The sequence below is a fragment of the Rhyacophila brunnea genome, unplaced genomic scaffold (genome assembly GCF_057557595.1).
Source record: "Rhyacophila brunnea isolate RB1 unplaced genomic scaffold, BYU_Rbru_1.0 scaffold_4, whole genome shotgun sequence".
Classification (NCBI taxonomy): domain Eukaryota; kingdom Metazoa; phylum Arthropoda; class Insecta; order Trichoptera; family Rhyacophilidae; genus Rhyacophila; species Rhyacophila brunnea.
Genome location: NW_028233068.1, coordinates 32,621,033 through 32,632,455, shown reverse-complemented (window position 1 = coordinate 32,632,455; position 11,423 = coordinate 32,621,033). Strand labels below are relative to the sequence as shown.

The 11,423-nt window shown below is 28.7% G+C and overlaps 1 protein-coding gene across 1 annotated transcript in view; it reads right to left on the bottom strand.

Moving 5' to 3' along the window:
- Nucleotides 1–3,332: 3,332 nt before the first annotated feature.
- Nucleotides 3,333–11,423, bottom strand: part of LOC147067273 (zwei Ig domain protein zig-8-like) — a 74,284-nt gene continuing 66,193 nt past the window's right edge. Inside the window, exons 5-6 of the mRNA XM_085954986.1 lie at nt 10,803–10,939; nt 3,333–3,572 (exon numbers count right to left, since the gene is read on the bottom strand). Coding sequence (XP_085811112.1) covers nt 3,454–3,572; nt 10,803–10,939 — 256 coding nt within the window. The 3' untranslated portion in view covers nt 3,333–3,453. The remainder of the gene's footprint in view (nt 3,573–10,802; nt 10,940–11,423) is intronic.

Sequence of the window (11,423 nt, the reverse complement as noted above, 5' to 3'; positions counted from 1 at the left end):
ATGCATATGGTCAACAAAATATTAAGTTGTACTGAAAAGAGCTAAATGAAGTATACATACCTACCTAGTTCCTATTTATGTATTGTTAATTAATAAAACAATCAATGGCATTATATACCATGACAACGTGTGAAAATTATTTAAGAATCACCCAAAAAAAAACTTTTAAGGGAAAGATTTATGCGTTTGTGATTTAACCTTAAAATTTATTCTAATATAATATTGAATAAGCGATAGAAATGTTTTCGGTTGTATAAAATAATGACACATATTATTATTATTGTAGAGTACTTTGAAATATTATTTTTTTTTACATAAGATTAGTTTAAACACCAATGCGTAGTTACGAGGTTGTTTAAATCGTCACAGTATTTATAAAACTATAATAATTATAAAAAAATATATGCGTGTTCGTTTAAATCAAATAGGCACCATAATAATTGTGTTTTATGTGATAAAAAGATAGCTCTTCTATTATATCGTGTTATTTATGTGATGACTTTTAATGTTTGAGTATTGAGACAATTAATTGATAGAGTATTTATGATTAAAAGTATGTGTATATTAAATAAATAATAAGGATAATTATTTTGTTTACATATTGTACAATAATAGCATATAAAAATGGTGTGAATATAGTAAATCTGTGCATTGCTAAATGGTACAAACCAATGTGTCAGAAATATCAACCAAATACGACCTGAGACTCTGGTGATTTGGATAAATGTAAAACTTATATTATATTGTTTATTCACTTTTTATATCGAAATTTAATTTTGTATTTTTTATGGTATATATTCTGTTAGTAGGTAATGTATTCATACAACACATTTCTTAGATATTGGAGTCATGAAAGGATGATAAAAAATACTGTATAAAAAATTGGGGCGGCATTTTGTCTAGGGACATCACTGGATAACCGTCTTGTATACAGAATTGAAACGAGCAATATCCGTGTTATTTTGTATCAAGGAAAATTACGGGAAATGATATCGTGTTAATTAGTTGGAATAGCCCCTCAAAACTATAACGCAGGGAATGCAATCACAGGCGACCTATTTTTTTTTAATTCTACTTATCTGAGTTATTTATATTGACAGCTATTTCAAGCTAGTTCAAGCAAGCCAGTTTCAGAACGATTTTAAAATACCCAGATATGAATTGATAAAAAAACTTTGTATTTAATACTATTTATTGTGGAGTGTAAAACATACCTACATGTCAATTTAATTAATAAGTAATTTAATATTATATTTTGAATACACAATAATATTATGGAGTGGAAGGTTTGTTATTATTTACTACTTATTAGGAATTTAATAAAATATTTAAACAGTATTGAGGTTGTTTGTATAGTGTTTTTCGTTATGTTGTAATTTTATTCGTATTGTAGATAAGGACAAAAAATATCTTTGATAATAATAAAATTAATGTGTTTATAAATAAAAATGCTTGATGTATTTTTGATATATTTTTTATTTATTTTTGAAAATTTCATCTTGTCCTATTAAAACATTTTTTTTATTTAATACACCTTAAAACCACATTGAATATTTACATTTTTTATTTATTGCTAAAATAAACATGGAATGATGATATTAGTATAAAGTTAGGTAAAAGTGAGAGATAAAATAATAATAATAAGTATATTATTTTTATTTAATTTGAGGAAGAAGAAGAAGTAGCTTAACTTAACATAAATTGTATCATTTTAATGGATTAAAGTACCATCTGGAAAATAATTAACGTATTATAATATTGTCTAAGTATAAGTCTGATGTTCAAATAGTTTGAATATAATACAAAAATATTAAATAAAAAAACGCTGTCGGTACACCAAATTATAAAAAGAATATGGACATACAGTGTGAATAAATTGTATTTTTATGGACATATTGTATAACATACAGGTTCTAAATTGATTCTATCTAAGATGTTTTTATTTAGAAATACCTACTTGTACAATTTCGTATACAATACTAAAACACATATTTTCTGAAATATTTGTGACAAAATAAATAATACTAAAATAATTTGTTTAACTAAATTAACGGATAGATAACAATGCGTGAGTATGTAGTGACTTTTTTTTAATAAAAGCATAATTTATTTATTTATGAATAGATATTTTCATTATATGTATATTGATTCGTGAATATTAATCTGAAGATGCAGTTCAAAAAGTTAAAATATCAATTTTCAGGAATCTTATTATAATGATTTTTAGAAATATTTTCGTATTCTATCATAATATAATATCATAATAGTATAATTAGTTATTTATTATTTTATTATTTACACATCATCGGTAATATATTTACAGTTAATTTATTGTGAGATGGAAACTTTAAAAACCCAATAAATGATAAGTTCACTGAAAGGAAAGAAGTGTTATCGATCTGTTTAATGGTCTAGTTTGTCTAGACATCCCAATTACTTAGAAGATTTCTTATTATATCTAAACTCCAATGAAATTTGTAAGTGGGTATATAAATTTCCTTTGATATACGATTACTTTAGGTACATATTCGAAAGAAACATCTAAACTAAATTTTAAATTGTCATATTTTGTACATGCATTTATATTTCTGAGCACTTAATAAAGATTTAAACATAAATTATATTTTGTTTCATTTCATCGCAAATTAACTGTAAATAAAAATCAACAGTAGCTTAGTTGCTTTTCGAACAATCGTTCATTTAATAATTGATTAACCCAAAGGTAAATTACATTTTATTTTAATCTGTAAATTTTTTATGTTTTAAACATATTATGTATTTCTGTACCTGAAAGCTGGAGTGCCATATGTCAAAAAATAACACTAGTAAAAACATTCAACCGATGTCTATGGTGTTTTTATAAATATCATGATTCCATTATTAATACTCAAAAAATGAATTGGTTCTGAAAGATATGCAGGTGCTCATCAATTCTGAGCTTATTTTACTAATTTTCACAAAATCGACCATACGGCACTACCTCTGAGATACAAATTTAATAATATAACATTGAAGTTACAATGACATAATTTTTATTGGGTATATTATAAATTCAAGAGATAGATAGAAGCAGGACAAAATAATATTCTCATCTTTAACTTTTGCTGTGTTTTTGGAATTTTTATTTATTAAGATTTGTCATTTCATCAAACAATATTTATATCTGACGAAATACCGATAATGCTAAATGTTTTTAAAAACTATAGTTTAGTACTTAGGCCTTCTTCTATCTAGCTCCTTAATTGATAATACATAATAATTATTAGTCAAACCAATTTTTCTGCGGGTAATATTACAATATAATACAATCATAGTAATATTTACAATTAATACGTATAAATGATCTTATTATTTAAACATATTAATAATTTATGAATAGTAACATATTATGTTATATTTATATTAATAGTAAAATTAAATCTACGGACAGTCAGTTTATATTCCTTCAATCTGTCATCTTGTAGCTAATCTGGAATAAAAGTAGTGAAGTACGGCAGTCAAAAGTATGATCTTTAGCGAAGTGCACCTACAGTAAGTGCAGCCACCGTACTGCATTGCATCAGCGTGTTCACCTGTAGAAACAAAATAAAAGTATATTAGAATTTCGCCATAGTAAAATTATTGAAAAAAATATACCTATTTCTAAGTCACGTTGAACATGTAATACGTAATTTTTTACTACGACGTCCAGTTGAGGTTTATTTAGCTGTACATTTAAATACCATTCTTATTATGATTCATAATGGGTACGTACATAATTCTACACGTTAGATTCAATCATAATATGGTATTATAATTTATAAATTCTCTCAGAAACATTTGGACACACAAAAATGCTTTTATATTTGACTGAGCTGTAAAAATCTCAATATTAAGTTATAATTGGTAGTTTTGACTACCTAAGTTTTCAAATAGTCTTCGTCTTTGACGATCATAAATTGGAACATTGGCAAACAACGTGATTTATATGTTCATTGAAACTGTAGCATTTACATTTGTTATACCTAAGCGAGCTATGCAGCACCTAATTGATACATATTTTGTTTCCCATACAAGTATTTTATTGGTGTAACAGGGTTACTACTGTAATACTTTGTTACATCTTGTTACAAAGCTTTGTTAAATGTTTCTCGGTTCGTAATAATTAACCGCATCGTACTTTTACCAAAATTGATAATTTACTATCTACCAATACATAGCGTAATTATACTCTTATTTGCCACCTCAACCATTGGTAGCATTGGTGATCTTTCCTCGTTGTTTTTTTTATATGCACGTTTTCATGCCACGTTATGTTTATGTAACTTTCTTGTATTTAGAATCATGTTTCACCTGTTTACTTTAGTATTAGAAGCGGATATTAGTCAAACATCTTAGTTACGTCAGTTTGGATATACCAATAATCACGACATCTATTTACACCATACATCTCAAGACATTTAATGCACGCGACACACGTTGTTGTTAACCCACTCGATTTGATTACTACTAACGGAAATGACTTTTGAAACGGCCAAGTAGAGTATGATTTTTATTTCCTACATGGAGCTTTCTAAAAAAAATCCTTTCGTAAATACTACTATTCTTTAAGATTTTCCAAAATATACACTAATGGATAACCCCAAATTACGTAAATCTTAATATAAAAATATGTATACGCCTAATAAAGTTCTCATATACGCATTTACAAGCAACATTTTTAGACTTTATTAGAAACTTTACGTTCATTTTGGGTTAACCTTTCCGTGTTAATCTTTTCGCAAAAAGTAAATTTTGCAAATTGTTACAAATCAATCAGAAAAAACTTCAGTTGTCATGCACCATTCAATACCAATAGGTCAAGTTAAGTAATGAGCAGTCTTGAATGTTTAACGAAATGTCAAAAAATATTGTTTAAAAACTATCATTTATGATAAATCATAGCGCTCGCTACTGTAGCTAGATGATAAATTTGATTCTGAAGTTGAAAGGCTTGATCTAAATAAATTTAAGTAAAAAAATCTAGCGATTCACTGCGCACCTGCAATCAGTGATATCAATCATTAATCTGATTGTAAACTATCAATATATTATTACTAACAAAGGGAACCTACATCATCTAACGTAGCACCGGCGCGGGCCGCGGGCGCGTTATTGTATAGGTGTTCGCATTTGCCGGAAACGAGGAAAAGCACTTAGCATACAAGCCTGCTGCCAAAATAACCGTTGAAACTCCATACATTATTAATCGTTATTATCACTATCTATACACGTTTTATTCTACTCGAAAGCATTCCGAGGGTTCAAATTCGGGTACTAATTCTTGTAAGTTATTTTGCCTTTTCGTTTCTACTATAGAATTACATTCAAAAGAGTTTCGAGTCCAATTCCAAGCAATGTAATATACTTAATTAACCTCATTAAGCCATTAAGCTCATGGATTAAGTCTAGTTGGTAAAGCGGTTATCTCTTAAGTCGCGGGTAGCAGAATCAATCATTCGACAGGGGGAAAAATATAATATACCTATTGTATTTTTCAATGTGTGTTTGATACAGTGCATTTACCCAATGAGCTTGACAAAGGGCTGACAATCATTTTTCGTGTAAAAATCTGTTGAACTACCTCGGTTTAAAAATAATATAAAATCTTCTCATAATATAAAATAATTATTTTTAAAATTTTAATCAAGGGCAATTCCATAAAATTATGTATCCAGTAATAATAATTATTGTTGTTATTAATTGTATTCTTATTTATAACGTATATTTTTATTCTTAAATATATCTATTAATAATATCATCTATTAAATTATCATCATCAACAGCCGGGGTTGATATACTGCTGGATGAAGGCCTTCTCTAGTTTCCCTTCTTTTCTCGGTTCATATACCATGTACACCTACCAAACTTGATGAGTTCTTCTGTCCAGCAGGTTTTAGGACGTCATTGTAGCCGTTTAGTCCCCTTTCGGTACTACTATAAAACGGAATTTGTCCAGTGGTTGTCACTCGCTGACCGGAAATTTCCATTTCATCTGCCTAGCGACCCCTATCATATTACGTACTCTTCTCTGCTTCTTTATCCAATGATTTATTTTGTGATTCTATGTTATGCGTAATGTACACGTAATTTTTAGATTTCTCTTACATTAAAGATCCATGTTTCACATGCATACGTGAGCACTGATAACTTACTCATCTCATAAATTCACATAATCTTTGTCAATCTGTGTTTGGATATTATAAGTTATACCTAAAAGGTAGAACAAAAAACTAATATTCGTTTCTCGTATTTTTTTATAAAACTTATTGTATAGTCAATGCAAGATAAAAAAAAAAATGGCAATCTGTAAATTATGATATTTTCTTACTATCGTGTTAAAATATTTAACCTAAAAACCGTTTAAAACCGTTAAAACCGTTTATAACTAAAACTACCGCTAAAAGCTAAAAGCTAAAGCTACCGTTTAAAAAAAATCGGTTAGATACATGTTCAAACATGCGCGTTAACATCATTTTACTCCCTACTTCAATTATAGTTTGTCAATTTATGGCTACGGCCGTATGTTGTAGCTTAACCACTGGGGAATTCCAAAAGAAATGGCGTATTTAAAAAAAAACACTACCTTATTATTAGGTCAATAATTATTATAAAGCAATCATTATTCGTAAGATGTTTATCACACTTGAATGATTAAAGACATAGCTTATTATAAGTATCTTTATAATTATCTTCAAATGTGTTAATCTTGCCCATTTTTTGAATAATAAAATGCCTAATTCTTGTCAAATTTGGGATCACAGAGATTATCAATATAATTTTTTATCCTAAATATTTCACTATAATAATGTCGATATAAATTATACTGATGGTTTTATAAATGCGTTCAAAAATTAATAAATGTAAAAAATCTTAACACCACTCCACATTTATGTACTGAAATATGACTTTATTCTAAAACATTAGAGCGAGAGGTATAAAAGAATACATAATACTATTTTATGTAATAAAAATACTTTATGCAGTCTTCAAATGTTTAAGATAAATATAAAGGATAATAAGGCTTTAAAATTATATAAATTGATTATCTACATCATTAAATGTATGTCCAGGATCATGCTTTGAAAATAGAAAAAAGCTCCGTTGTGACCCCCCACGCTGAGCACGTCAGCCCTTAAGGCACATTTTTGTTGAATTAATTTCAGTAGACTCAATTAATTGAAAGAGATACAATGTTTAATTACAACTAAAAATCAGATTTATAATATTTAACTTCTATTTGCTAGGTAAATTCATCATAATGACTTACTATTTATCTTAATAATCATCAGAGGTTTAAAAAAATACTATTTTATGTAATAAAAATACTTTATGCAGTCATCAAATGTTTAAAATAAATATAAAGGATAATAAGGCTTTAAAATTATATAAATAGATTATCAATACCGTTTAAGGTATGTCCAGGATCAAGCTTTGAAAATAGAAAAAAAGCTCCGTTGTGACCCCCCACGCTGAGCACGTCTGCCCTTAAGGCACATTTTTGATGAATTAATTTCAGTAGACTCAATTAATTGAAAGAGATACAATGTTTAATTACAACTAAAAATCAGATTTATAATATTTAACTTCTATTTGCTAGGTAAATTCATCATAATGACTTACTATTTATCTTAATAATCATCTATTTTAAGGCTGACAAAGGCAATATTTTTTTAAGAAAAGACAGATTTATTTTTTGCCAAACTAGACAAAATTGTTTCTTGAAAAGAATTTTTGAATCAAGAAGTATTATGTTTTGTAGTTTTGCTTTATATGTAATATTTCTTTTTGATTGCGAAGCAATATTATGAAATGCCATTATTCTTTTGTACGTGTAAGATAATAAAAAACAATATATCTTTTGAAATACTGTTTACTCTATTCGAGTCACGGTGGTTTCTGCGCAAAGTTCTGTCAGCTTGGTCTAATAGAGTCGTATACATAGTTGTTTGGTAAATCAAATGATGCCAATCGCATCTTTTGGCAGTTTCACTATTACGTCAGTTCGGCTATTATAAACTAGTTTTCATAAGAGTCAATATTTTAACAATATACGGTGCCATCTAAAGAGAGTTATAATGTATTTTCTCATTTTTTAATTCTGAACAAAAGTAACATTAGAAGTCCTCCATACTCATGTGCACGCTACTCAAACTGGGAACTTGGGAAGTTAAGGTAATCACAACACAACTTAGAAATTCACATATTGTATATTACACCACGGTATATACGAGGGTGGGTCAATAAGTCCTTAGAAAAGCCGACAGGTGGCGCGACTAGTACTGCAAGCGGTTTGTTTTCATGCAGCGGCACTACCGATTCAGTATGCTGCGAAGTTTCAATCAGATTGGTCGGGTTGTTGTGTGTTTCTCGTACATTTAAAAAAAATTTGCTTGTGGAAAATGGAAAAATGGAAAATGGAGAAAATTGAGTTTAGAGTTGTTATTAAACATTTTAATATAAAAGGGTTAACAGCAAAGGAAATAAAAAATGAGTTGGATTTAGTTCACGGCATATCTGCTCCTTCACTTGCAACTATTTATAACTGGTTAAATGAATTTCAACGTGGTCGTACATCAACAAAGGATGAACCACGCTCAGGACGTCCTGTAGAGGTGACTACACCAGAAATGATCAATAAAATCCACGATATGGTGTTAAGTGACCGAAGATTAAAGTTGAGTGAGATAATTGAGGTTACAGGGATCTCAAAAGGTAGCGTCATTTCTATTTTACATGACAAATTGGGCATGAAAAATATTTCTGCAAGATGGGTGCCGCGTTTGCTCACAGTCGACAATAAACGCAGTAGGGTGGTGGCCTCTAAAGCCCTGTTGTCGCTCATGCAACGCAATCCGGATAAATTTTTTCATCGCTTTGTGACTGTAGATGAAACATGGATACACCACTATACTCCCGAGACGAAAGAACAGTCAAAGCAGTGGATTGCGAAGGCAAACCATGTCCAAAGAAGACGAAAACCGTAAAATCAGCTGGTAAGGTTATGGCTACTGTATTTTGGGATGCACGTGAAATTATTTTCGTTGACTATTTGGAAAAAGGAAAAACAATAACAGGGAATTATTATGCATCTTTATTGGACCAGCTAAAAAACAAAATTGAAGAAAAACGGCCTCATTTAAACAGGAAAAAAATCCTCTTTCATCAGGACAATGCCCGTGTTCACACATGTTTACGATCAATGGCTAAAATTGAAGAATTGAAGTTCGAATTGGTCGACCACCCACCGTTTTCGCCAGATTTAGCCCCCAGTGACTTTTTCCTTTTCCCAAACTTAAAAAAATGGCTAAGTGGACAACGTTTTTTTTCAAATGAAGAAGTCATCGATCGGACAAATGCTTATTTTGAGGACCTTCCGAAAACTTATTTTTCTGACGGTTTAAAAAAAATTGAGAAACGTCTAACCAAGTGTATTGAGCTCCAAGGAGATTATGTTGAGAAATAAAAAAAAAATACAAAAATAAAAACTGTTTTAATGCTTTTTTCTAAGGAATTATTGACCCACCCTCGTACATAATACTATGTAAATATAATGTGATGAGTGGTAAAAAGGCAACATGTGAGTCCGTTAACTTTTTGAAGTAATATCACGATCTAAGTGACAGTGAAATATATATTCAATATATATTTTACGAAATAAAATGTATACTTCTGACAATGTATTTTTTTAAATGCCTATACCTATACGTATGAATCTACGTAAGTACGAATATACTACTTACCTATAATATGCATTATTGTGGTTATTACATAAAATAGGTTTGACACATATTTCTATAGTACCAAGGAATTGTTTTTTTTGTAACTTGTATGTAATTTGTAAAATTATTAAAAAAAAAAAGAAAAAGGTGTTGGAGTATTTAAAAGAAATATCAAACAAAAACTTTGACCTGGTCGAGTATAATAAGAAAATGATGTTACTTTTATATTGGAAAAAATAAACTTTTTTTATAAAAAAAAAACTGCTCATAAGTAGCACTTACGTATTGAAAATATATTTATTGGACTTTTACCTTATCACAGTAAAAAAAAAGAAAATAAAACTTTTTTTATCAATTGGGATTTATAAAGCTATTATTATTTACAAACCTTAGATATTGAGTTCCGTATTTTGTACAGGTCTGCATTAAAGTTTTAACGTTATTTAGAAACTTAATACTATCGATCGAGGGTACTCGATGGAATATTTATTTCAATTCTAACTGATTTATTTTTTATACTTTATTTCATTTGAGTCGTTTTATGTAATCTGAGGCTCGCCTTTCGGCATCTTCAGGCACTATACATATTAAGAAGAAACTGTTAATACAACCTCCACTCTGTGAAGCATTAAACAATTTAAGGATTGCCCTTATATCCACTGGATCGACTGACTCATCAGGTTGTAGTAAATATAAATCGAGGCGAGTGGAGGCAGATATGGGATACCACCCAGTAGTTAATTGATACAAGTAATAATGTCATTGAACTATACCTGATTTTAAAATATAATATTTAAATTTCATGACAAATGCTGTGGTATTTTTATTTTAAGAAAAGCCAATTTTAACAATATTCCAAAATGTCGTAACTTAATATTTGAACGAAAATTTTATATTTTATTACGGTAAAAACTATCGTACCTTTAAAGACGTTTGTAAATGTACGCTTCAATATATTACTATTTATTTTAGAGTTTTTTTTAAATAAATTTTGCTTGAAGATAGCTGAAAATGTGTCCAATTTACAGTAAAGAATAAGGCTTAAAATATATCGTTACTTACCGTTCAAGACGTGAACGAAAATTGTTGTAAGGGCCGCCTCATCCAGGGAGCAGGTATAGTTCCCGGAGTCCAGCTTATTGGCGTTTGCTATATAAAGCCTACTTATTGCCCCCTCAGGCTTCATGTCCGTCTTCACACTGTGTATACATGAGAAGAAAACTTGTTATGTTATTTTACAGAATATACGATACAATTTAAAAAATAATCACACATTTTTTTTCACAAACAAAATACACTCACTTTTTACTACTATACTACAATTTTATAGCAATTTTTACAACTTTTTTTATGGTAATAAAATGTATATTGTTTTTATAATAGTAATTTTATTTTATATTAAATTTAAAGATGATTAATTATTGTACCCAACAATATTTTAACAGTGTCTAATAAGTAAAGCTCACCAATAGAGGTTCTTAATTTAAAAGTAGTTGAACTTTTCTTAGAGATGTATCTATGTGAGTTATTAAATTTGATAATCTTATAAATATTATTACCACTAGGTAAAAAAACCTACACTTTTACAAAACGTTAAAAACATACATACATTATATTAGAAATTTCTTAGAATATTACAATTTTCAGATTATCTATTAAACTTTTTTACTAATTGTTAGATCA